The sequence below is a fragment of the Chenopodium album genome, chromosome 10, assembly GCF_948465745.1.
Source record: "Chenopodium album chromosome 10, dcCheAlbu1.1, whole genome shotgun sequence".
NCBI lineage: Eukaryota > Viridiplantae > Streptophyta > Magnoliopsida > Caryophyllales > Amaranthaceae > Chenopodium > Chenopodium album.
This window is the reverse complement of record NC_137843.1, coordinates 3807452-3835242: the sequence shown is the minus strand read 5'-3', so window position 1 is coordinate 3835242 and position 27791 is coordinate 3807452. Positions and strand designations below refer to the sequence as shown.

The 27791-nt window shown below is 37.2% G+C and overlaps 3 protein-coding genes across 4 annotated transcripts; 1 reads left to right on the top strand and 2 right to left on the bottom strand.

Moving 5' to 3' along the window:
• Window positions 1-461: 461 nt before the first annotated feature.
• Window positions 462-10617, bottom strand: LOC145561973 (protein CELLULOSE SYNTHASE INTERACTIVE 1-like). The gene is made up of 8 exons (XM_081622116.1): window positions 10269-10617; window positions 9646-9804; window positions 8743-8816; window positions 5013-8067; window positions 2289-4833; window positions 1452-1906; window positions 1034-1150; window positions 462-945 (listed from the first exon to the last, which is right to left on the bottom strand). Exons 3-8 carry the CDS (start codon window positions 8805-8807, stop codon window positions 805-807), a joined length of 6378 nt encoding a protein of 2125 aa, XP_081478242.1. The 5' UTR covers window positions 8808-8816; window positions 9646-9804; window positions 10269-10617; the 3' UTR covers window positions 462-804.
• A 1500-nt stretch (window positions 10618-12117) lies between these two features.
• On the bottom strand, window positions 12118-18397 carry LOC145563178 (MICOS complex subunit MIC60, mitochondrial-like). Its single transcript, XM_081623612.1, has 12 exons — window positions 18188-18397; window positions 17868-17937; window positions 16155-16877; window positions 15739-15849; window positions 15467-15619; window positions 15197-15274; window positions 14719-14811; window positions 14513-14632; window positions 13734-13811; window positions 13395-13574; window positions 12783-12884; window positions 12118-12618 (listed from the first exon to the last, which is right to left on the bottom strand). The coding sequence occupies exons 1-12, from the start codon at window positions 18196-18198 to the stop codon at window positions 12385-12387; spliced, it is 1953 nt and encodes a 650-aa protein (XP_081479738.1). The 5' UTR covers window positions 18199-18397; the 3' UTR covers window positions 12118-12384.
• A 4150-nt stretch (window positions 18398-22547) lies between these two features.
• LOC145561972 (uncharacterized) lies at window positions 22548-27586 on the top strand. 2 transcript variants are annotated; one of them, XM_081622115.1, is made up of 5 exons: window positions 22548-22825; window positions 23338-24564; window positions 26236-26439; window positions 26532-26683; window positions 26780-27586. In XM_081622115.1, the coding sequence occupies exons 2-5, from the start codon at window positions 23346-23348 to the stop codon at window positions 27245-27247; spliced, it is 2043 nt and encodes a 680-aa protein (XP_081478241.1). In that variant the 5' UTR covers window positions 22548-22825; window positions 23338-23345; the 3' UTR covers window positions 27248-27586. The 2 variants fall into 2 exon arrangements, with proteins under 2 accessions (XP_081478241.1, XP_081478240.1); XM_081622114.1 differs by having other exon boundaries at window positions 23334-24564.
• Window positions 27587-27791: the final 205 nt, after the last annotated feature.

The following is a 27791-nucleotide window of genomic DNA, read 5'->3' as shown; positions in this document are numbered from 1 at the left end:
GTCAAATCAACTAATTTATCCCCAATAAGTTGTTTACCAAACATGACCAACAATTTTTTATGTCTGAAATTGAGATGATGGAATAGTAACATCGCTTTCTAACTCGTATAGTTGTATCTTTGAGGTCAAGCATGTTCGTATTCATTCAAGACCACCTAAGTAAAGATCTTACAAAATTCATGTTTACTTTTAGTTGGATTAAAGTGTTACTGCTTTTAAATTGGTATCTGTATCATTGTATTGTCTCGGATTAGAATTTTCGTGGAACCAGGATTTAGTGGAGCTTCGAGAGAGAAAAATAAAAATAAAAAATAAAAAAAAAAAAACTTTTTCAATTCCATGGTACAGCATACAGAATGAACGTATGATGACTCTTGCTATCCTAGGCAATTTTTGTGGTCATCCTTTGTCTGTCTGCCTCGAAAATCATGTGGCGTGACTAACATAGAAAAGTAATCCACTAAACAAAAACTGTTACATTATTAACAGTGTCTTTCAACTCAGTTTACAAAAGAATGCACGAATCAATGATTGTAATGTCAAGAAACATGTATACTACAAACAAAACACAGGTATACTACAAATACAATCTCGACAATACTATGTACACGACCACGACCAACACTATTTAAGGGCAAAAAGTTGATCGACAAAAGAATAATAGTAGGAAGAAGATATCTCACAGAGAGCTAGTCTCGCAATATAGGTAAGTATTATATTACCAGCCCTTACGCAGGTGTAATATCATTATCTTTGTAGCTCGAGCAAAAAAAATATTTAATGAGGGGTAATTGGAGGATCCTGCTATTTGTTAGACCATTGGAATTCAATTTCCAAATTTCTTGAGGGACCGCTCTTGCTTTCAGGTAGTAGTGTATACTCCCCAGCTACTGCTCCCAGCATAACTACTCGATCAATCTGGATTGTCACCTTACCAAATGAACTCTGCAAAAGCAAAGAAATATTGAGGTAAGAAATAATACAATCATGGTTCAAATGATGTTATTCAATGTCCTCTAAAATGCTCATTTACCTTTCCCACTTTACTCTTGTTTTTGCAAGAAATGTGTAGTTTCTGGCCCTTTGGAGGACTCTCAAACGACCATACAAAGCTCTCATCCCATTCTGGGGCAGGACCAGTTGACACAACCTGTCAAAACAAGCAGGGTTTAGCTGATAGCAGAAGGAAAAAACACTAGGTCGGATTGAATGCGATGAAACAAGCTACTCCCGTACATCCCATAAAATGACAATGATATGTTGAAAAAATGCACAAACTAAAAGTACCAATGCAAGTTATGTGATGATTTTTTGACCAATGTCGAGGGTAACCAGTCTCAAATGGATGTATGGAGTATTAAATAGCAAGCTGGTTAATGTCTATAATCAAAACTATTGATTAAATATAGAAAAGAAGAAAAGGTTTAGCAAATAACTAAGTTGAATCTTACCTTTGTCTGTCTGGGTGGAGTATTCCCTAATGTAAGCTTGCAAAATACACTAGGGTTTCCCACTGATTGCCTCATATTGTTTCCACGCTTGATTATTACAGTAAGAGTTCCAGGCAAACACTGCAGCAGAAATTCAGCCTTCTCTTGGAAACGAGGAGGGCCAGATTGGATCAAATACTGCAGCAAAGGAATTGCATCTGCAGCAGCTATAGATTGAGCACGAGATACTTCTGCAGGGCATGCTGACCACGCTTGTCTTAAAAGAACTAGAGCATCTAAAGCAGCTTCTTGAGTTGCCTCTGAGCCTGTTTTGAGTGAGGTCACTAGGTGTGGTATACTAAGGGTAGCAGGTTCAGTGGCTCTTAGACGTGGGAAGTTGCCAAAAAGTGCATTCAGGGCTTTCAAATACTCGTCATTTACATTTCCAGAGGCCCATAAATCCTTTTCAACAGCAGCTGCAAGATCAAAACTAGTCAAAAACAGAACTTTATAAATGGATAACCATCTAATGCTGATAATAGAAATTGCCAAGGGAAAAGTTGACGTCACTCCTTTTTTCCCTCCACTCATTGCATCACCAAAGTTTGGGACCACTGAATATATTCTAAATTTAATTTTGAAGATTTCAAGGTGGACATGTTCAAAGCAAAGAAGGATCAAGCATAATGACACAATGTAGTGGAGAGCAATCAAAAGGGGACTGCAGCAAGCACTTGACAATGTGCAGACAACAAGGTGACTAGATTACCCAAGATTTTTCTCTGTTCAAAGACTGAGGTAACTCAAACATTTTAACAAGAGTACTAGCAACTTTTACCATGAGTTCAGGAAATTTACCAGTTATAGCCCGGACAGTTTCACTGGAAGCATACTCCTGGATTGTATTGTTGGAAAAGAGAAGCTTAATAAACATAGCTGCCTGAATTGAAGTTTCTGGATCACTGGAACCAATCAGATCAAGTATAACTTGAACTCCACCGGCTTCTGCAACTGCTCTTTTATTTGCTCGGCTGTATGTCACGAGATTCTGAAGGGCGCAGATGGCAACCACTTTCATTTCCTCAGTAGGCTGATCTTCAAGTAGATTAACCAGGGCACGACAAGCTGAAACGGCATCAGCAGAGCGGGCTAGAGTCTCATTCTGGAATAGATCACCCAAAGCCAGAGTAGCCAACAACCTTGCCTGCTGACCTTGTGTTTGAGGGTCTAAAAGATATTGAGACAAAGGTACGATAGCAGATCGACCAGCTTTTGACTCCCTGATTTTTACATTATTCAGCAACACTTCAAGCAATCTTGCAGAAGTGTCCTCGCATTGATGGCATCTAAGAAGTTCTAACAGAGCTTCAATTGCACCACTTTCAGCCATGGCCTCAGCGCTAGTTGAATCATCACTTTCCAAAACCAGAAGAGCATTCAATGCTCCAGTTACAGTACTTTCTGAACCAGAGTGAAGCAATCTTACAAGCACAGCAATGGGCACTTCCAAATAAAATTCTGAGCTGAATTGCAGAATACAAGACAAAACAGAGGCCGCAGATTCCCACAGAGCATGAGGAAGTGGTGGCTCAAGTTGCAATATCACCTTGGATAGCTCAATAACACCGCCCTCCTTTGCGATTTCATTTGGCCAAATAAGTGCAATACCAACAAGAGCCTTAATTGCTCTCTGCTGCAAAATGTGTATCCCAGATCCAAGAGCTTTTACAAGTGGACCAATAACTTGTTGTGTCAAGGAGTCCTTCTGCAAATTCTCCTCCAACAATAAGTGGGATAAAAGTTCAGCAGCCAACTGTTGTACAGCCGGTACATTTGAGTCTAGTAATGGAATAACAGGTTCAATAGCCTGGTGAGTGGTTAAGGTGTGGTCGGCACGACACTGCGGATGTTCTAAAATATTAACAAGAACCTGTAAAGCACTGTGTTGTCCATCAGGGCCAAGGTCTGATCGTGACAGCAACATGAAAAGTGGCTCAACCACTTTAGCTGCCGACGGGCCTTTGGCAATTGTGGCATTATTTGTCAATATCCGTAGCAATTCGGCAAATGCGGCAGAGAGAAAATTAGGTGCTTCATGGAGTATGTCAAGTATGCTTTCGATGACCCCTGCTTTCACCATTTCCGTCTTGCAAGAAGGTCTGTCTTTTCCCAACTTCACCAAAGCTCTTGAAACAGCCTCGTGAAGCAAGTAATTCCTGCTGTATAGAAGGCCAACAAGAGGAATGACTGCACCATGAGCTGAAACTAGTTCAGCCAATTGCTCGTCATCCAAGAGCTTATCCAAAGCATGAACAACTGAATGCTGGGCAGGGGTGAATTCTGTAACTAGAAGAGAGACCAATGGCTCAACACAACGTGCTGCAGCTACTGTAGACCTGATTCTTGTATTTGTGAAGAGAACAGAGCATAGCTCAGCAGCATCACCCTTCAACTCCATTGAACAATTTGATGACAGAATTTTGCAAAGAACATCAACTGCACTCATTTCAACATCAGCCACTCCTAGGGCTCTAGAAGGATTTTCACTTAACAGCCTGATCAGTGCTGCAATTGCAGCATGCTGTTCTCTCTCCGAGCCAGTACTTAAAACTTCCACCAATGGCTGCACAGCTTGTCTAGCTGTTTCTGCATTTCTTACATGGTCGGCAGAAAATAAGCTTTCCAGCGCTTTGGCTGCACTGTATCTAGCCGCCCTTCCACCCAAACGCAAGACAGCTACAAGCTGGGTTACTGAACCAAATGCAGATTCATGCCTGCATATCTCAGCACTACTAAAGAGAATGCCCAACAAATCAGTAGCAGCTTCTTCAGTTGCATCTTGAGGACCAAGTGAAAGATATTTGGTCACTGCCTCAAGTGCTCCTGACTCTACCATCACCATCTTATTTGATGGACAGTCAACCGCAAGCTGGGTGAGAAGCCCAAGAGCAAGGAATGGTGCCCCTGGACGATCAGGAATTGGTTTAAGGAGATCCACAAGGGCGGGTATTGCTTTCCGAGACATAGCTCCAACTCTAATGTCATCAACTCTAAACAATCTTTCTAGTGTCACCTGATCAGGATAACGAACTAAAGAAAACTCCTCCGACAATTTCAAGAGATTGTATATATCTTCGTCAGCACAGCCAAGTAAAGCAATAAGCCCGCCAGCTACACCAGAGTTTGCAACAGATAAGAGAGTTCCCCTGCTACCGTTACAGACTAGACTGGCCAATGCTTGTGCTGCAAAATATCTGTGAGCTGGCTCTTCCGACCTCAACAAATTTGCAAGTACTGGAATGGATTTCATGGTTGCATTTGCTCGTATGATATCTCTATCTTGAAACAGAATCGCCAGCAATAAAGCATACGTCCATATGCTACTATCTTCAATATAGTCAGTCTGCAACATATATAACAAAGGCATCAAGGAAATATTTATGCAAATCCTCACTCAAAGAAAAGGAAAAAAAATCAACATACAAATGAACATTTAATGATATAATTCAGCCCAACAGAAAATCAAATCTACCAGCACATAAAATCCCACTATTAAACTGAGTAAAAGACTAAAAGCATTACCTGAGTATACAGTGAAATTTTCTCTGTGACAGCCTCAATTCCTCCAGCTTCCATGATAGCAAGTTTACTTTTCTCATCATGAGTAGCAAGTATAGACAACAACCACACAGCAATATTGGGACCACACATGACCTTCGTGCCAGAAGTGGCTTCGGCATCCCTTCCCTCTTCTGTAACCCACTGAATGCAAATGCACACTGGCAGTGCCTCCAGCTCATTATCCTCCTGATCTTCCAGTGAACTTTGAGAGGTAGTAACCACTTCCACCAGAGCCTGTATGAGATAAGTAGCTAATTTTGAGTCATTCAGATCCTCCACTACTCTCTGATGATTAACTCTTGCTGCACAAGAAAGGAGTGCAGCACCCCCAACTGTAACAATTGTGTCCCTAGAACTAATAACTCTTCTAGCAATAGATTCAATACAGCCAGATGAACTACAAATTATCTCCCCTAGTGCAACTAACTGATCACGGCAAAGCCTAGATAATATCTCAATTGCTTTATCCTGTAATGCTGGAGCAGCGTCAGCTATGCATGAAACTATTGGAGTGATCCGGTTTGGAGACTCTGCTAGAATTGCCCATGCTGGTCGGACTTTTCCACCTGGAACTCCAGCTCTCGACAGATATGCAAGGGCATCCAATGCTTCTGACGTGGCAAGGGAGCCATCCTTGGCCAACTCCAAGAAGGAAACTAAAGACAGAACAGTACCAACACGATTCACGCAGTCACATAGAGCATCATCGATCAGACGTTTATGCAGAAGACGAGCAACAGAAGCTGCTGCATGAGTTTTGCCAGAAAGTGTACCCTCACGCAAAACCCTTGTAGCAGGTAAAATAATTTCTTCAGGCACCACTCTTTCTGAAAGTTCATCATCCAATAGGAGATTTGCAAGTGCACATGTTGCCTGCTCTGCAACTTCAAGAACAGAAGAACTTGCAAGAACAAGTAGCCGAGGCAAAACATCTCTAGCAACAGAACCAATTTCAGGGTTTTCCCTTACTGACAGAAATATAGCAGCAAGACAACAAGAGGTTGCAACTATCATCTTATTTGATTCTGAATTCAGCAGCTTTGTTACTGACCAGAGAGTCTTAACTGCAATACTGCTCTCACGTAAATCTTTCCTAAGATGAAAGATTTCACCAAGAGTAGAGGCAGATTTTGCCTGGGTTTCTTCTTTTGCAGAACCCAATATTTTAACCATAGTCTCAATAGCATCATTCGCAGCACTACCATCCCGCAGAATATCATTAAGGGGTACCACAGACAGCATACTTTTCAAAGCATCCAGAACATAAATTTTAGATTCAGGAAGATCGCTGGTTAAAAGTGCAGTGAGTTGGCTGATGGTAGATGTATCAGATTTGTGGATTAGATGATGCAATGTTTTGGCTGCAATCTCCTTCCCATTTGAGCTCCCATTCTTCAATAACCACAGGAGAGCAGGAACAGCATCAGCACTTTCAACACATGCTCGTATATCTTCACTATGATTACAAAGGTTTCCCAATATAGTTGCAGAGTCTTCTTTGGCTTTGGCAGAACCAGTCTCCAGAATCTGAACTAGCGGCGGTATTCCACCAGCTGCAGTGATAGCCCATTTGCTCTCATCATTCTCATTTGAAAGAAGGGAAAGCAATGCAACAGCACATTCTTGTTGCTGCTCTGATGACAATCCAAGAAGGGATATTAGTAGCTGGACACCATCACGCCCTTGAAGTGCATGCCAGAGACTACCTTCATTATCACAAATCTTCAACAGTGATTTTACCAGCTCATCCTGAGCCTCATTTGAAGCCATTGTGATCAAACCAACCAACAAACGCTTAGCATCTGCATTTGCAAGTTTTCTTGAAAGTACAGAATTCCCATACAAACTGGCAAGTGCCTCGATAGTGCGCTCTTGGATGAGAAAAGTTAAGTTAGGTTTAAACTGCTTAATCAATGTCTGTTCAACAGTCTGAGGGTCTGAAACTTTTGTAGATTCAGCTTCCTGATCATATATCATAAGAGCCGAAGCCAGAGCTCCTAAAGTATCAGCAACCTGTGCTGGTGAAGTGCAAGATTCAAGGCTTTTTCCAAGGCTGGATATGACAGAAGACAACCCACCTGATATGTTTGCCAGAGCACACATCGCATTTTCCTGCAATGCTTGGGCATGCTCTCCTTGCATAAATTCTTTTGAAGGAGCAATGGTAGCATTTATAAGAGCAGGTATGCCATTATTGTTAGCAATCTCTTTCCTTGCCTCCTTACTCTGAGCAGAAAGAGATTTTAGAGCACCCGCAGCTTCTGCTCTGACAGCTGCTTCATTACCAGATTTTAACAACTTCAGGAGTTGTTTGACTGCCTCGCCAGCCAAGACAGTAGAGCAGATAGATGCATCCTCCATCATCATACAAGCAAGAAGAAAGCACACATTTGCTTGAGTACCAAGCTGTCCAGTTGTCAGCAATTTCACAAGTATATCTACTCCTCCAGCTCGCACTGTTGCTGGCCAAAATCCCTCTGTGCTTCCACAAAGATTTTTCAAAGCTCCAGTCAATAATTCTTCAACCAATTTCCCAGCTTCCAGCCCTCGCTCTAGCTGTCCCCATAGCACTGGTACAACCCCTTCGGTGGAGAAAATTTTCGAACCAACATGATCCCTTGCATCACCTTGAGAGACTGCATATAAGGTCTTTGCAGCAGCAACCTGACCATCAGAGGAGCTGGACCTAAGAAGCCCAAGCAGAGGAGGTATGCAACCACCTAGCAAAACTTTCACCCTCAATTCATTCTCCTTGCAGAGGGACCCTAATACACGAGCAGCTTGAATTTTGACCACTAGCGACCCTGACCTTAAAAGAGAAACAAGCACTGGGACTGCCTGTGAGTGAGATCCAACAGCACTCAGTGCATTTTCCCGTGTTTCAATGAGTTCCAGCAACTGCCTTAAAGAAAACTCTTTCTCTTGAAACGAGGAAGAATTCTGCCTCAACTGCTCAATGCATTGGGCAACACTTGCTAGTGTCCCATCCGGATCCTCCATACTAGTTGTACGGTCTCTACACGTTGAAATTAAAGGACAAAATATCAAAATCCCAGTTATTAGTGCCATCAAATGCAAGAACTTAAAATATTTTACTTGTTCAATTTTTTTTCAATCACTAAACACTTCTCTGATAGTTCAAGAGACACTCCTGATACATAAACCAAGGAGAAGGGATGACAAAGGGCTTATGTCAGCAGTTATAACCCAAATTAAACATTTGAGAGGAAACCATCAAAACTACAGAAAAAGAAAAGTGATGCTCTCAGACAAAAGAACACTACTTAAACTTCTCTAGTCAGTTCAACTACTAGAAACAGGAGTTTAACCAATTTTTTCTCTGTACATCTCATCTGACACTAAATGAATAATATACATTGTTTTGTACACCACAGTATACTTGTATCCGTGGTAGTGAAAGATTTTTTATTTCACTTCATCACAAAACCTTGCTTACAAATTACATTCACAATGAGATAATACGACGTTTTGGTATTTCACTCAACCAACTAACCAAGTGAGATTTAGTTTATAACATGAGCATAAGGCAAGACGCGGGATCTTATATGTCTAAGAAAATGCATGTTTAAAAGTGGAAAGTTCTTTACCCTTGATCCCTTCCTATTAAATGAACAAGTCCAACATAATTAAAAAAAAAAAAAAAAAAAAAAAAAAAAATGAAGCTACTAACCTCAATCCCATTTTTGTAACCGATCGTGGGGATGAAGGTTCTGAATTTTGGATTTTTCCATCCATATTTCTTTCCTGCACAAATCAAAAGATTTAGTAGCAACAGACGTTAGAAACAAGAAAACGGGTACTTTCTCTGTAAGGAAAAACAACAGAGTTGATGACATAACTAGACAAAATTAACTAACTTAAATTGTTCTAGAAGTTTAGAAAGACAGACACAGGAAAACAATGAATAGGTTTCAATGCCTATGACCTCAAGATCATATATCCCACTATGGCATCTGTCATGAGTTGATATTATATCAAACAGTCCTAGCTTGAAGCAGTAACTTTCAAAAATACAATTACTACTACATTCAACTATTTCTTCATTATCAACGTCAGCAGAAACCGAATTTCATGATTATATCATTCTTACAATATTATACTCCTACACAGGTGTACCCAAATCGTAAGACCAATTATTCTGTCCAGAACACCATTTAAAGAACCAGAATCACATATGTCAGAAACAAAATTGTGTAAATCAGAAATCTAGCGTGCCTCGATAATAAAAGGTATATGCAGGCAAGATCAATAACTAACTGGATGTAGTATAACAACCGCCAGCACATCAAAGCATAATTGTTAATGTTACCCAAGAACAAAAGGCTCCAATCAAATTATAGATAGTGTAAATCGAACCATAATCCTTGTTGTTAGAAATCAAATTATGCAAACCAGTAATGCAGCCACAAAAAACAGCCGCTAAAAGTGAGAGTTCACAACACTGACAAGTGCTACAATGGACTTAATAGTGTACCCATACATAACAAACTAGAAGTCACAACAGATCTGCTAACAAACTTCTTAATTTCACTGACATCGGCATTTCAGTCCAAAATACAAATTGGAGCATTACCAGATCATTGGCAGCATGGCCATTGCCATTGCTGCCAGCAAACCTCCAAGCAGTCGCGGCCGCCAGCTTGACAGGCTTTATAATAAATTACAGAGATGCAGATATTAGCTTCAGCTGTCTCTCTCCAGATGCAGAATCTGCGTTTAATCTAGAAGCATCCTGCAAAGTCCAGCAACATAAAATAATTCAGTAAGTAAACTCCAGTAACATCATCATCATCACTCAAACAGTATCAATTCCAGATCCTATTCATTCACATTAATTTTTAGGTATTTCCACTACTTCGCCAATCAAATTAAACAAAAATATCACAAATCAAACCAAAATCAATAAAAATGAAGCAAAATTCAATAGAAAATCAAACGAAGTAATGCAAATCTGAATCAAAAGCAAGTAGATCGAGTAAATTGAGCCGCATTTCGCATCAAAATCATGCAAGTTCATCACTAAAATCGAACTTAATCATTGAATTACGCAAAAATGCAGTAACAAAATCAAAATCAATACAAGTATAATCAAATGCATAATCAAACAAACAAAATCAAAAACAAATTGAGTAAAAATAAGCAGATCAGAAGAAATTACAAGGAATGGAAATGAATTGAATGCAGAAGAGTAAAAACCTGGAGAGAGAGTGAGAAAATGAGGAAGTAGCAAAATGAAGCATCCACTAGTAGTAATAATGAAAACTTTGTTGCGTAACAAACAAGAGAAACCAAATTAGTAGAGGTTTTAGAGAGAGAAAGTGGAAAAAAGAGGAGAGAGAAAGAGAGAATCTGAAATTAGAGAAAATTAATTGGAGTTAAATTAAAAAGTTCTAAGGGGGGTGTAGTTGAAGAAACACATGCATACGAGTGGGAGAAAAGACTACTGACAGAGAAGCTTGAGCTTTCAGTTTTACAGAAACGCCACCGACACCATCCGAATGTCTGCAATTTTAATTATTTTTTCTATGATTAATTATTTTTCCTATAATTTTGGTCATCGTTTTGCCAATTGTTTTTGTTTTATACTCGTATTAAATTAAATTTAATATCGAATCACTTACGAGTAATTACTTATCGGCTTGTAAAATATTTTACCACTTTAAAGTAGATTATGGGATAAAAATTTCGGTCTAAATCTTATAAAAGGTAGTTGGACACGCAAAAAAGAAGATTAGATACGATTGTTTATTGTCTTGTGAATTACAAAAGTTTACTAAATGAGATTTACATAAATAGTACTGTAATGAATATTATTGTATGAACATATTTCACATATTCCTCAGGATAATAAAGCAAAAAGGTGAGTTATTATATGTTGTACTCCTAAGATGGTAAACTTAATACGTGATTGTAGTAAAGGAGTCTTATTAGTCATAATTTAGTTGAAGTCCATACTGTAATGCAAGCATTAACTTAATTCCAAAAATAAAAGTTTATTATTGTACTAGACATCTAGTGTATTCATGTCTATGTTAACATTTTTCATATTCTAATTATTATGTAAACTTGATGATGGCTTGAATGTTACAAATACCTCATATCCCCTCCGTCCCATAATGATGAGCCGTTATTGTAATTGAAAATATAAAGTTCAATCACAAGTCGTTTTTATTCCTTTGTGGGTAATCAATAGTCATTATTGTAGAACGAGTTGCTACATTTCAATTGCAAAACAAAATCTAATTAAATGATTATTTTTTAATAGTACAGTAGTATAACAACTTACTAGTAATTACTTGCAAATGAAGTTGATTTGCCACCATTCAAGTTTAACTAATGACAAACAAAATCAATATGGTTTCCAACAATTTTGTCCGCTAGACCGCTACCACAATTGACATAATAGTGTTCCAGCCAACTTAAAGTTGTCAACTGCACTATTTCACGTGCTAATCATGCTTCTTCAGCTTAATCATTGAGACCTTTGTTTAATAATAATCAACCACGTTAAACAATTCATTAATCTATGTATTATAACATTGTTAATTCTCAATATCAACGATTTCCAGCCTAATCATTTTTGCTTCATGGTAAGTACAAACCCTCTTAAATATAGGAAATTACAGCCAGAAAAATTCATGAAAAGTTACCACTGGTTTCCAAGAAAAAACTGAAAACCTAAAACTCGGAGCGACAATGACACCATTCAGGTCCCAAAGATACCAAGCATGGCAAGCAATTTATCAAATATCAACACTGGCAGTCACAAGCTCACAACTAATACTGCATTGTTAATTTCGGTCAAAAACAGTATGTAAGCATTCAACTAATACTCATGGACTGAGTCGCCTGTCAATGTCACTCACCAGAACAAAGAAAGCTATACTTCACCATACAAGTTATCCCATCTCATCATGTCACTCAGTCTCAGTCGCCTCTGTGATGATGCTATAGTTGACAGCAAGAATACAACTACCTGAAACATTGTTCTTTCATACTAAACAAAATAAACAGAACTAACAACCAAAAAGAGGGAAAATACTGATAAGAATCGAAACTTCATTCTTTTCCCTTTTCTTGAATCGCAACCAGCAGCACTGATTACATGTTGGTTACACTGTCATGATACACGAGAATTTCAGTGAGTCTACACAAAACTCTTTGCAGCCTTATACAGTACCTGTGTAAAGTATAATTGTTTTATTTTGTTATTTTCTCATAAATGAAAGAAATCATGATCAAACACTCTGTCTTCTACAAATGACTCACTATTTCAGTGAGTCTTCAGGGTTGGTGAGGAGTGAGGACAACTTCACGTAAGGCTGATAGAAGCAGCATAAGACTGAATGAGAACCAATGCTTGGTCAGCAATGGCTCTGTTTCTAGCTCTTCTCAACCAGTCACCTACAACTTCAGAGGCTTTGCTGCCTTTGACACCATCTTCAAGCACATCAGCTGCCTCTGCGAGCTTCCCTTGGGCTAGTAGGCTCTCAGATTTATTTAAAACAGACTCAATACCATCCCCAGATTGATCAGCTTCCTTGACCTGAAAATTAATGATAAAAAATAAAATGATGTGAGGTACACTAGTGAAAAAAGAGTAATGTCATAGCAAGATGCTTCTGCTCATAATTTTTTCTTTTCTATTTTTTATCATCCCTTCTTGTGGGAAGTATCGGCCAGCATAATGTTTAATGTTAGGATTGACACCTTCAAAAAGGATGCTACATGAGCCAATGAGTGTGCCAAAATACCACCACCATCTGGTGGAATTAAGCTGAAGTGCCGCAATGTCCCTTTCAAGTCATCAAACTGCATATATATACAAATGAAAAATAAAGTAAGAAGAGAAATGGACATGCTAACATCCAAAGAAAAATAGGGAGGGAAGCACATGGCATTGAAACTCTCCCCAGACCTCGGTGATATGCAATCAGATCCAAAAGTTGAGTCTTACTGTTCAAAAAAAGATATTGTAGAGAGGAAGAGAAGGGATATCCATTTTACATTGTTTTCAGATAAAAAATAAAAAATAAAAAATAATAATAATAATAACAATAACAAATAAAAAAAAATAAAAAAATGAAAAAGTGAAGAGGAACAGAGGGAGCCATTTTCTTTCTGGCATATAATAAACCAAATCCTTCCAATGTTGAAATTAAAATATGGGAGCTCGTTAAAAAAAATAAAATAAAAGTATGCGAGAGAAGCACTCTTCCAGCACTCTCTCCCTTTCCTCTCCATCTCCTCTTCCTCTCCTTCTGCCCCCCTCCCCCCCCCCCCCCCCCCAAATGTATTAACCAAACACACAGTGAAAGTTACCTTCCGATTTAATTGTAGAATAGTATCGGTGCCATGAAGGCGAACATCTTCAGGAATAGATGATAGGGCCAACTGCAATAATGGGTCCTTATCAACATTATCTACACACACATGCAATGCATCTAATTCTGACTGAACTGGTAGCCCATTTGATAGTGCATCTTCCAATGCAAGTGCACCCTGAACATGACAGAGTACATAGATCAAGGGCCAGTAGAGCATATAATTTTCTCATCAAGCAGCACGTGAACGATATATATGCTGAATTCTTTTCTCCACTGCCAGGAGAAGGAAACAATAGGAGGAGAAAAAAAAAAAAAGCGGAATCAAGCACATTACCAAAGCAAGCTTGTGCATGGAATGAGTTTGACGAGCCTCTTCAGATCCTGCATAGAATGCCATGCACAGGGCATTTATCTGCAAAAGTAAGGTTTCCAGTTACAAATACTCTTGTCTTAAGAAGCTATAATCAATTGCAACACGAATTAGATACTAGCAGGAGAACATACACATTTGAGAAGTGCTCCCAATTAGTACAGAAATTACCACATACACAAAATACATTGACATGCACGTCAGTAACAAACTAACAACTTAACAAAAGATTTTCCGAAGCCTATTTTACAATTTTAAACTGCCAAAATAGGACTTTCTTGGAGTCTCCAATACATTAATATCGTAATAAACACCATTCTTAAGAAGTCCAGATAACTTTGTCTTCTAAAGGTGCAGATCTACAACTAAAAAAAAATACAGAATCTAATAGATCTTCCCTTTACCCGAGCAAGAAGGAACTGGGTCAAAAAATTATTTATAGGACTCAAGAACCACTTCCATTTTCAGGAGTAATTAAATTGTCTATCAGTAAATTTATTACGTAGTATGTTGGTTTTGATCCACATCAAGTACTGTCAAGAGTGCACACAACAGTTAGTTAAATCAAAAGCATACTGAGCAACTAACTTAAAATATGCTCTGTATTAGCTATCAAAAATCGCATCTGACATACTTTTTGTGCACACCTATCAGCATCATTGAATCAGAACCTTAAAACATCTTCATGTTTCAATAAATTTATATAGCAGAATATATATAGCAGCAAAAAGCCGCTTACATACATTTAAATTTGCTTCAGCCATCTTCTCAATCTGCGCTGCCTTTTCTTGAGCAACCGATGCAGCTAGTTCAGCTTTGGCAAGATCCTTGATTTCTTTCTGTTTTAACTCTGCTTCTCTTTCCTGCAATGCACAAGATAATTATCCGGATATAGAAATTGACAATAGCTTCATTGCAATGAAACGCAGTAGAAGATTAAATATTGCACCTTTTCTTCAAGTTCCATCTTTAACCTCTCTTCAGCCCTTTCCTGAAGTGACTTTAGGGCTGCAGCAGCTTTAGCTTTTTCTTTATTTACCTCCTACAAGTCAATGATTACATCAAGGGTAAGACAGACAGCTGAAAGAAAAAATCCAAATTATTGTTTAAACAACATTACAAGCAGTAATACAAAGTGGACATAATAAAGAGGCCAAACAGAACGCACAAATTCCTAATTAGTACTTTTCAGGCAATGTTCATCACCAACACATCAATAAATATAGTGGTTGTACTTACCTTTTTTTTTTAATAAAGGTCCTAAACAGAAGGCCCTAAGGCTACAGCACACAGCAGTAACACATTTATTAATTAACAGTAACAGCTGAGCATAAAATAGAAACACACGCTCTGTCTAGTGCAAAGCAATTGCAAAATAAGAACACAACAGCCATATAATACAAGCCTAAAATAGAAATCATAATAACCTTTTCTAACATAGCTGCTTCTTCAGCATACATGAGTTCCCTCGCCCTTGCATCCTTCAGCTCTTTTTCATATTTGTCCTACATTTTCCATGAAAATAATGAAAACCATAATCAGGACAAATGTAGCAATAGTTAACAGAATTAACTTTATCTTGCCAAAAGAAATAGAGTAGAATTATCAACACTTGACTGAACAAGTGATCAGCACTATTAACATCTTAATCCAAATATAAGAGCTCTGTTATACAAAAATTTTACGAGAGATATCACCTTCATTGCCCTCTTTTCTTCTGCAAAGACACGTGCATCCAGCTCAGCTTGCCTTTGTTCAGCTGCATGGATGGCTTGCAGGAAATCCAAAATCAGCTTTCCGTCCTTAGATACAGAAGCATCTTCTGAATCTCCTAATGCACTGGATGAAGACTTGAATCACAAGAGCCCAAGTAATTAGAAACAGAACAAGCATTGAAACACCATAAATGTTCACATAAATCATACACAATAATAATAGAGTTAAATTAAGATGTATCCATTATGTATACCTCTTCCCAAGGAGACGAATTATTACTGGCATGCCCACTTGTGGTTGAAGCTGCATCATCAACATTGTCTTCCAGATGATATGTATCTAAAAGGGATGATGATGACTCCGCCTGGAAAGGAATGACTTCAGAGACTTTTCCTTCATATATATGAATATATTTCCAGGATACATTTCTTTATATGTGACTAAATTTCGAGAAAAATCTTTCGTCCTATAAAATCTTAACAGAGAAGGAATGATGAAAAAGAACAGCATAAGGATGAATGAGGACATACACATAAGTACATAACAAATTTTCAACACATTTAATTGTAACAAGATACATCATCAACAACCTACCTGGACTGCTGGAGTCCTACAAAGCATGGATTCAAGCACAAGAGAGTTAAGACTAATTATGAAACAAGAACATACCTTAGGTTCATTTTGTGGTTTGAGCTCCGTTATGTCGTCTTTATCCGTATTGTTTCCTTGGAGAACAGCATCGACATTAGTAATCGTCGGCCGGTCTACATCGGTCTCATGCTTCTCAAAGTGAGATTTCTCCCCTGAAGAATTCATGTCTGCACTATCTGCAAAAGGTTTTTGAGAGCTTGAATATTCATCCTTTGCTGTTTCCTCCAGAGAAGATTTCGACAATTGTTCTCCTTTTGCAACTACATCACCAGAATGTTTTGGCAAATCTTCCTCCTTGGCATGAGTAAATGCTTCATTAGTCAATTCTGATAAATCTTTGACAATTGAATCATTTTCACCTTCATATTTGCCAGAATCTCCAATAGGGTCCATGGCGGACTGTCTTTCAGTCTCATCATTCACATCATTCACATGATGATTGAGAGTTTCAGAGTCTTTGCTGGTATGTACAGGTGTAGGATCTTTATTGTTTTGGAAATCAAGGCCTTCATCACCTTTTGGTGACTTCCCATTGCCAACCTTCAATGGATCAGAATTCTGCTCCTTCTGGCCTAATAAAACATTAATATATCCTCTGGAATAAGCTGCATAGAAGCACACACCAAAGGCAACACTTCCAATAAAAAGTCCAATTGGCTTGGTTTTTGAGCTAGGACCCGGAGATGCATTCTGCTGAGGAATAGAGGAAAATTCCCTCCTAGGGTATACAGATGAATATATCTGCTCAAAGTCAGAAAATTCAAAGAGTTCAGTCACTATGTTTCACTATCCAACAGGAATGACTAAGCACATTCAAATAATACAAGTCCATTACATAAAAAGCAATACAAGCCAACATGGTACAGCCATGGCATACCCATATTGATACAAATCATATTTTATAAGGGGCATATAATGCCTTCAGATTTACTACGTATGATATTTTGACGAGTATACCATTTATTAATGTAAGAGCAATGTATAAATTGAAATCTATACCAAATATATAATAACACAACCACAAATGTCATGAGTCCCCCTTCCCTTACCCCCTTTACACCCTAAACAATGCACAAATCAACTCCAAATCAAATGAATTAAGCCTTAAATTTTAAACTATACAAGCGAAAACAAATTATCTTCCATCCTTTAACTAATCATCAATTGCAAACAAAAACTTCTCTACCCATCCACCCTTCTCCTCCCCCAACCCCTCCTCTCTTATACTTGTAGCTTTGCCATTAAAAGGAACACAACAGATATGCCATATACCTACATTGGACATCCAATACTTTCAAACAACCAATCCAGGGCTTGCCCATGGCCAAAATGACTTGTAATAACAAGATAATAGCAATTTAAACAAAACAAATACCCTTTTATCAATTCCCTATTTCCCTCTATTCCATTATATAAACCCATATAAGAAAATCTAAGGTTTGATCCTTTCCAATTGCTAACACCCCTTAATTCCTGGTTCCCACCCTTATATTCCCTTATTACCATCGAATTACCCGAATGCAACGATTCAAAGCGGCTGTTCCAATCAGTAGAACTTGTCATTTCAGAATTAATAAATCCATAATTAACAGCTACTCATTACGAGTACATTGTACTTCCAGCCTTAAATACTCTACATTACAGAACAAAGGGAGTAAAACCTGCACTAATCCTAGATATTCAACATTGCTAACTCAAATGCAAACAGCTTGGCAAAAATTATAGACTTGCCTGAGGAGTTGAAGACTGCCTTGATGCTCTCCCAATGAGCGATCGACGACGGGAAAGAGCCAAAGCAGACCTGCAAACATACAATCTTCAACTAAAATCGACATCGATAGTCAAAACCATATGCAGCAACTAGAAATTGCTTAAAAATGCAAGACCCTTCAACACAATTTCACTAAGAAATAACATCAAAAACAGCACAAAATTCGAAGATAGTGAAATAAAATTGGGCGAATTTAAGTTAATAAAATGAAAGCTAATTGATACCAGAGACTAAGATTGAAATACAAAAGAGAAGAAAAACACCAAAATTTCAATCGTACCTTCGCAACATTATCAAAGGTAACAAGTTAACACATAAAAGAACCCTAGATTTTGGGGATTTGAATAATTCAAATCACTGAGCGATCTTCACAGATTATCTTTGGGGACTCAAATTGGAAGAACCTTGTACGCGAGAAGACTTGAAACTGGAAAGCTTTTTAGCTTGCTGATGGAAGGGTAGCCCTTCCGCTTTTACCTTTTTTTTTTTTTTTTTTTTAGTGGGAATGTGAGAAAAAATTAAATGATTCTGTTCAATTCAATTTTTTTTTTTTCCTAAAAATAAAATTAGTAACGTTTTGAATTTTTGCATTATTTATTTGGTATTTGGTTCACTTTGACTAACGATTTTGCTAATGGCGAAAGATAAGCATTTAAAATATTTTCTAAAGTGGTAGTATTTTAAGATTGCATGTCAAAATCACGCGTCGATCGGTATAATTAATATTCATTTTAATTCAATAATTTTAGTTTTAGTTATCTTATCCAACACCCCTAAGACGTTCGTTAGCTTTTGCCATTATAATTATTCATAACAATAAGTATAATCTTGTTGGTACTTGTTGGAATCATTCCCATGAATAGTTTATTAATATTCAATTGTTATAATTTTAAGCTTTTTACTTATTGATAATTAAAGATATTATTCGTCAAAGTTTTGCATTGGTATACGTGCAAAAGAGAATCGTTTCACTTATTAAATATGAAGGGAGTACAAAAAAATACTATGACCCTATTTGATGGTAGCGTTTGAAGTAGCGGTTAACGTTTTGACTAAAATGAAATTACAATGAAGCTATATTTCAGTTTTTTTTTTCTTTTTAAATAAAGATAGCCATGTTATGTAATTAATTGAGATTCAAGTCCGCCAAATTTGAGGGAAATAACCTAAATGAACAAGCTTAGAGTTACCATTAGTATCCCACCTTGCCACTGGGTGAGCGACCGTATTACATGATATTTTGATATGAGCAGAAGTATTTACATTAAACAACATGCTAGCATTTTTATTACATAAATTAAGGCCCCGTTCTTTAGAGCTGCTCTGCTCTGCTCAAAAGAAATCTGCTCTGCTCTGCTCTATTTTCAAATAATAATTAATAATAACAATAATAATTATTATTCAATAATAATAATTAATATTGTATTGATGATAATAATTTATTATTTTAAATAATTATTAATATTAAAAATAATTATAATAATTATTAATATTAATATTTATTAATCATAATAATAATTAATGATAATAATTATCAATAATAATCTAATATATATATATATAAAGGGGAGATTTTTTCCCAAGTTTTTAGAGAGCCATATATGATTTAATTTTCTTAACGCGCCATGTAGGATTATAAATTTTAATTGTAGCCAATAAAATAAGAGATTATTAATTTCTTTTAAAATTAAATAATTCAAATGCCATGTGAGCAAAATTGTCGAATGAGATTTTTAAGTTTAAATTAATTAAATATAAAATATTATCTTTTGATATTATGAATTTTATCTAAATATATAACAAATTTTAGCACATACATAAGAAAAAATATATTTTTAAAAATTCAAATAAACCGTACATCACAGGCTTCATCTAATATTTAATAATTCAAACTATTAAGAATTAATATTTGATAATATTATTAATTAACAATTTCTAATAATTATAACAATTCTTTCAAAAAAAAAATAATAATAACAATTTCTATTTATAAACATTTGATATTAGAATCACAATGTATAGAAACATTTAATGTGGGTATTGATTGTTAATTCATTGAATTGAATTATTTTTCAAATCTTTCCATACAATTTAAGAATTAAAAAAAAAAAGGTTATTTTCAAGTAGTACTTTGTATATTATTATTTTGAGGGTTAAAAATATATGATTAAGACATATTTATAAGTAAAATCATTATTACTCATTAAATCATTTTATTTTAAAATTTTTGTGAAATGAATATAAGTAATTTGTTGTCTTTTATCTTTCTACTATTAACATATGTTACATATGGTACACATTTATTTATGTTTTCACTCACCTAAATCAATGGTATGTGCACTTAGTAATAATAATAATAATAATAACAACAACAACAACAACAACATTAATAATAATAACATTAATAATAGTATTAATAATAATGTTGAAATTTGCTCTGCTCTGAAATTTAATCTGCTCTACTCTGCTGACCCCTGCTCTCCTCTGCTCAAAAGCTCAAAAGAACAGGGCCTATGGGGCTATTTGGTTGAACTTCTTGGAATGGGTTGGAATATGATTTTATTTATTTGGAGGTTTTCAACTCCACTCCATACCCTTGGAATCTCATACCCACTTCCCCTCAAGAATTCACAATCCATACTATCACTCAAGTATGAGAATCCATTCCATGATTAAACCAAACAATTTTAGACTTAGATTCCATACCACCTAAGTATGAAAATTCATACAAATCCATTCTGACTCAGTGAACCAAACGACCCCTAAGTGAATAAGAGTCATTCCATCGTCCACCATCTCCACAACATGAAGAACATTTCTGCCACCTTAACCGCAAGCCGCATTTGCCACTAATTGACCTTCGACATCCCTTATAATCACCCCCACCACAATTTACACCCATTAGAACATGACCGTATTGTTTAATTGATAGAATTAACTTTTTTTTTTTTGACAATATGATACAACTAAACTTGACTTACATGTTTATACACTCTCGTTTTACCTTAAACATATACAAAGTTGATATTAATAAGTGTAAAAATTATATAAGAAAATAAATAATAAAGAGAACTGAACCATAAATGTGTTATGTAATACTACCTCCATTTTTTTAGTTTACACGTTTTGACTTTAGCACTATTCACATACTTATCTTTGACCGTGTTTTGTGGTTTATACGTAATGAAAGATATAGCCATGTGAGTCTTGTTAGATTTGTCACAGTAATTATTTTCAAAATATCAATTTTTTTTAGGAAAAAATGGACAGGAATAATCCCAACTTTGCTCGATTCGCCCAAAATAATCCCAACTTTTGATTATTTTTTAATAATCCGAATTTAACATGAATTTGCTTCTAACGGTCCTAGGTGACTAGTAACCTGTTAAATAGGTAATTTTTTTTAAAAAAGTTTAATTTATATGTGTCATTACAAAATTGGTCAAAAATAAGTTAATTTTAATTTTTATTTATATTATTGGTTTAATTATTTATTTAATTAACTTAAAAAATGTTTTTGTTTAAAAAAAAACCACCCATCCAACCACTGCCGCTCCTCAGTCCAGCCTGACCACAACCACAAACAATCACCGCCTAGCTGGCCCATTCCCCCCATCCCGCCAGCTTAGTTCCTCCCTCCACCGCCGACAGAGCCCACCCAATCCCTCTCCCCTTTCTATTTGGTTTTTAGGTTTGTTGTTTTGGGTTTTCTAGGTTGTTATGGCTAGGGTACGGTTTATGGTTTTGGGGGACAGCGAATAGGGGAGGAGGTCGTTTCGGAGAAGGAGGGGCGTTTAAGCGGTGAATCGGGGAAAGGGGAGGAGGGTGGCGCGTCACGATGGGGGAATTTGGGGGAAGGAGAAGCAGCGGCTGTTTAGGTTGTTTGTGGGATGGGAAAAGTGGTGAGGTGGGCTTTGTCGGCGAGGGAGGTAGGAAATGAGTCGGCGGGGGAGGGGGGAAATTCGATGGCGGGATCCGCTGGCCGGGGAGTGTCCAGCTAGGCGCCGACAGCTGTGGTAGGGGTCAAGCGTTGGGCAGCGGTGGCTAGGCTACGCTGGTGGAGGTTTTTTTTTTTTTTTTTTTTTTTTTTTTTTTTTTTACTTTTTAGTTAATTATTTCAATTTAATTTTTAATTTTTTTTCAAAATTTTTTTTGTCCAATCATGTTCTGACATGTGTCAGATGACTTATTATAACAAGTTTTGTAACTGGTTGGGACCGTTAGAAGCAAATTCAGATTAAAGTTCGGATTATTAAAAAATAATCAAAAGTTGGGATTATTTTGGGCAGATCGAGCAAAGTTGGGATTATTCTTGTCAAATTTTCCTTTTTTCTCTTTTTTTTTTTATAATTTTTGCTTATTGATAATCAAAGTTATTAATGGTTGAATTTGTGTATTGACAAACATAACTAAAAAAATCGGTCAACTAAAAAGAAATGAAGGAAGTAATTTTTTTTTTACTTGGATGATAAAATAAAAATATCCATATCAGCCAAAGAAAAAAAAAAAAAAACACGAATTATAAAATTCCGTAATATTCGCAAAAATCTGAAAACCCTATTTTGCCTATCCTTTGCCCCTTTGCCCATTTCTGATTTTTTTTTTTTTTTGAAAAGATTTCTGATTTTTTTTTTGTTCCCCCAAAACACAAGAAGTAAGACCAAATAGAGTGTGAAATTCACGGTCACGATCTCTCGGATCTTGATAGCCTTCACAAATCACAGCACCCTCCCCTTTTCTCCCATTTCCATTTACTTTCTCTCTCTACAATCTCTCTCCTCTCTTCATCATTTCTCTCTCCGTCGCCGCCGCTGTCGTCGTCGAACAGTAACCGCCGAACAACAACCGCCGTCGCCATCACCGCCACCGCCGCATCGGTGCTCTTCCTTTCTCGACGTCCTTTATTCATCTCTTTCTGGTACGTTTCTCCAATTCCTATTTTTCTAGATTCTTTTCTTTTTCTCAAATTACTTTAATTTTTTTAATTTTCCAGAAAACCTAAATTTTCGTATTTCATTTCCTTACATTTTTGTTACGAATTGGTTGACTAAAACTCAAATTCCGTGAATTGATTATGAATTTTGGAATATTGTTTTTTGAATAAAATTTTCTGGAAGGAATCGCATTCTGCTCTCCGTTATCTAATTTCGATTAAATGAAAATAAATTGTGCTGGAATTTTGATTTGGAATATAGACAATTTTTTCTGGGGTTTTTGATTTAGGGTTTCAATGTCGGTTAATTGTCATTTGGTTTCGTGTTTTTGTAATTAGGGTTTTGCATGTGGGAACTTGTCACTGGTAATATTATTTTGCACTGATTATTGTTTGATCTTGTTAGGGGTAGTTAATATTGTGGATAAGTTATTGGTTTTGTTTTTATCAGTGTTTTCTTGCTGTTGTTCTGAAATATAGTCTATCTTATAAGGTAGGGTTGAAGATGAAGGCTTCGTCAGGGTTCCCTGTTTTGGATAACCGACCGATTGATCAATGGAAAGTTACGGAATTGAAGGAAGAACTCAAGAGGCGAAAGCTGACAACCAGGGGTTTGAAGGAAGAACTAGTGAGACGGTTGGATGAATCTCTGCGTAATGAAATGGAAGCTGAGAAACAAGAGGCTGACAATGGTGTTCAGGATATACAGCCAAATAACATATCTCAAGTCGCTTTAACTGAACAAACTGGTAGTGGAATCGGTGAATTAGGATTAGGCATTCCTGTAAATGCTGAGGTTAATGTGGGTGTTGCTGACGTTGGAATCACAAAGTTTGATGATGTGTCACTTCAGGGTAATAGCCAGGTTAGTATTGAACAACCAGTTGAGGGCAAGGTTAGTATCCAAGAGCAGGAGTCTGTGGTAGTTCAAGGGAATGATCAACCTCCAGAGGTGGGTGCATTAGCTGCAAATGATGTACCTTCTGTTGGTTTAGGCAATGAGACTAGTGAGAGTTTGTCGTCTGATATAGCAGTGGACAGGGAGGGGTTGCAAGATGGTAAAATCGAGAGGGTTGATGAGGGTTCAACAGCGCAGGAGCAATCGGAGGATATAAAGCCACTGCATGATGATGAGAAGCTGGAATCTTCTGATGCAAACAACCAGGTATCTGAGGTCAGCTCTAGTTTAGGGTTTCCCGTAAAATCTAATTCTATTTCTACTGATTCTGTGTCTTTTAATGAAAAGAATGACCTAAAGGATAACATAATTGCTGATAATGTTAAATTAGAATCTGATGTTAAGCCTGAGATGGTGCAACCATCATCAAGCGATTTATTCTCCGACGGTGGCAATTCACATCCAAGTGATGTTGAGGAGCCACATGAAAACAAGGTTTCTGTTCAAGAGACAGATAACAGTGTTACAAATGCGGATGTGAGCCAGAAAATTTATAGTGCAGATTTGGGTTCTTCTGAAAAATTAAACTTAGATCGAAGTTCAGGTGATGATTCCATGGAAGAAGATGCCTTGGAAAGTAAGCATATTGATTCAAATTATAAATTTGAAGAAGTTGTAGAAAAGAATGAGAAAATTGAGGTCACTACTATTGAGGAAGAAAGGCCTATTGCAACCATGGATATTGATGTGCCTATTATAGAAAAAGGTACTGATCATGAAAATAATGTTGTTGCTGCTGCTTCAACTGACAAGAGAAAGCTTGCAGGTGAGAATTTGGTCATGTTATATCCTTTGTTTTATTAACCTTGCTCTCATTTCTCTAGTGTTAATAAAATTTTGATATTCAACTGTGACACTATGAACAAAATATATATTGCTGCCTTTATAGCAATGACAGGTGCTGATCTGCATCCTCTTTACCATCCATAATGTTTTGCTTTATTGGTCATTACTGCATCCAAATTTAGATTTGTTTATTTTTCAAAATATCTAGAGATTTTAATTTCTTCAACCGTCATCAATCTTTGTTATTTTATAGTTTAGTTTTTTCCAATGGTTGGAGTTATGGTAAGAACTGAGGTTCCTGTATCTGAACTTTTGGGTGATGGCATTAAGTTGGGTAGATTAAGCTATAATAGCGAAGAGAGATGGAGGTATGTAATATTATGCAGCTGCTTTTGTTATTCAGAAAATTGAATTGCATAGCAACAAGTGGCACTGATATCTTTTAGGATGTGTGAATAAAAAGGAGCAAGATTCATTTGGGTCCCTCTGCACCACCTCCCCTGGTGTTCTTATAGATAATACTGGACCTATCGGTTGATCGGCATTATATAGATAACAATTTATTATGCCTTTTGTTCTCAGTTCTTTTTTTTTTGACTCGTTTGGTTTTGGCACACAAAATAAGGAGGTGAGGTGAGAGAGAAAGAGATTGCAAAAATTCCCCTTCTATTTTGCCCACCCCACACTAACCTGCCTATCCCTTTCAACTAGCCTTCCTCACGATTGAAGAACCAGCCACTAGGCCCACCACCACCCCCCTTTCGTCAGCCCTTTTCCCATCATCAACCTTCTGCAAAGAAGTGAACTGAACCACATCAAAACCCAGTGAAGGATTAAACCCTAGATTAATCTCTCTTTGACACCAACATATTACAATTTTTAGATCTCTATATAGAGATGGGGCATCAAAATTTGCTTTACTCAGCCATTGGAAGAGGAATACAGTGATTAGGTGATGAGAATGAAAGGAGAGGGAGGAGAGAAGAAAGATGGCGACGGAGGGGAGGCAAGTTGGTGGCGGGAATGAGAGGAGAGAGAACACTGATGGCTATGTGTGAGGAAATGGGATGGTGGTGGTTGTGAGGGAGGAGAGATAAACTAAGGTGCTGTGTCACTTGTATATGGTGATGACTGTAAGAGAGAGAGAGGGGTTTATGGAGGAGAGATGCTTGGGTCGATTGTGGGGAGGAGAGAGAAAAGTGAAGGGCACATTTGACATTTAACATTACAAAGCTCACCTAAAGTGTGTCAACTAAAAAGGAATTCCCCCAAAAAGCATAGGTGTTAACTAAAAATGAATGGAAGAAGTATATCAACTGGGGGCTACTTTTTTTTTCCCCCCCTTTTTGGGATAGAGGTAAGTCAGATAGATCCCACATTCCCACCCCAGTTTTGGGAGACCACAGGGTGGAGCTCCTTTAATATTAAAAGATTGAATGTAGCTTTTTTAACGTTAAATTCTCTGTATTTGAAATTGAAAGTATTTTCTTGAAGTTTGCAACAGCTTGAAGTATTGGTCGTCATCTCTAAAACCGAGAACATGTTATGTGAGTTGTGATAATTGATTGGGGATTCACTTGTATTGCTCTGTTACACCAGTCTTTATATTTGTGTTCAATATGATATCTCAACATGGTTCTCTGTTATACAGATCAAGAAGCAGTTTTGAATAATGAGCCCACAAAGAGGCAGCGTAGATGGAAAACTGAAAGCAATGAGGTTAAGGAGCCTCAAATCTCAAACAATTCACCCCGCGCTGCAGTTAAGGATGTGGCACAACCTGCTGTTTTGAAACGTAATCTCTCTGGATCTAAATCAGTTAGTGGTGCTGATGAGCCCCCTAAAGAGCGTGAAGGTTGGGCAAATATGTTTTTGTGGTAAATAGTTCTGTCATCATTCACACACCCTGATATTTGTCTTCTAACATATTGTTTCAATTATTTACAGTTCCACCCTCGTCAAAACCTGCTAGTAATTCTCTGAGGATTGATCGTTTTCTGCGTCCTTTTACCTTGAAAGCTGTCCAAGAACTTTTGGCCAAAACTGGGACTGTCACTAGTTTCTGGATGGACCACATTAAAACACATTGCTATGTCACAGTAAGTTCTTATCCTTTGTCTTGTACTTGGATGTACCTTGGTGCAGTTGACTGTTATCAGTGATGTAATTGTTGCTCTTGTTATTCATTTTTGCAGTATTCATCTGTTGAAGAGGCAATGGAAACAAGGAATGCTGTGTACAACTTACAGTGGCCTCCAAATGGTGGACGCCAACTCTTAGCTGAGTTTGTTGATCCGGAGGAGGTTAAAGCTCGTTCAGAGAAGCCAGCTCCATCTCCAGCAGCTCCTGTGAGTTCTGGCCCGGCAGTTGCTGAACTATCTCCAACAGTGACGCAGCCTTCACCCCGCCAACAAAGCCTTAGACAGCAGATGGCACAACAACCTTCTCTACCACCGCCACCTCCTTTAACGAACCCGCCTCAGGCTAGGGAATGGGCTGTTCCACCTCCACCCCCACCAATGGAAAAAGTAGAGGCTCCTATAGTGACCTTGGATGATTTATTTAGGAAAACAAAGGCAACACCTCGGATCTACTACTTGCCTTTGTCTGATGAGCAAGTGGCTGCTGTACTTGAAGCGCGGAGTAGAAACTCTAAGCAGTAGGACCCAGGTTGGTAACTGGTTGCTCATGTGTTAGGATGTAAATGTTGAGGAAGAAATGATGTATTTGCAGCTTTCTTGGTCAACACAATAGTTAGTATTAGGATGAAACTTGTCCAGTTGAGGAGATCCTTATGGATGTTTGCTTATTGTCTGGGGTCTCCCTTAAGTTTTTTGTTCGAGTTGAAAAATTTGTCTGAGCGAACCCCATATGAATGAACCTTCATCCTTTGGGCTGGATTGTGGCTTTGGCCTGTCTCCCTTTTTTCTTTTATTGAACAGCTTACTCTGTTTTTCTTGAAACCTTCTGTAGGACATAATTTGATTTTACTTGTGTTAAGATGTTTAAGAATTTGAGTTTGTTATATACAGTAGCATGTTCATACTCAAGTAGTATGTCAGAATCCATCTGTCCAACAACATGCATTTCCTGTTTGATGCTACAGTCAGATCATCTTGGGAAGTTTACTTACTGGTTTCTAAGTTTACGACAAAGGTGAATTGTTTTTTGTTTGCTGGTTGATGTGGTCTTTTGCGGGAGTGATTA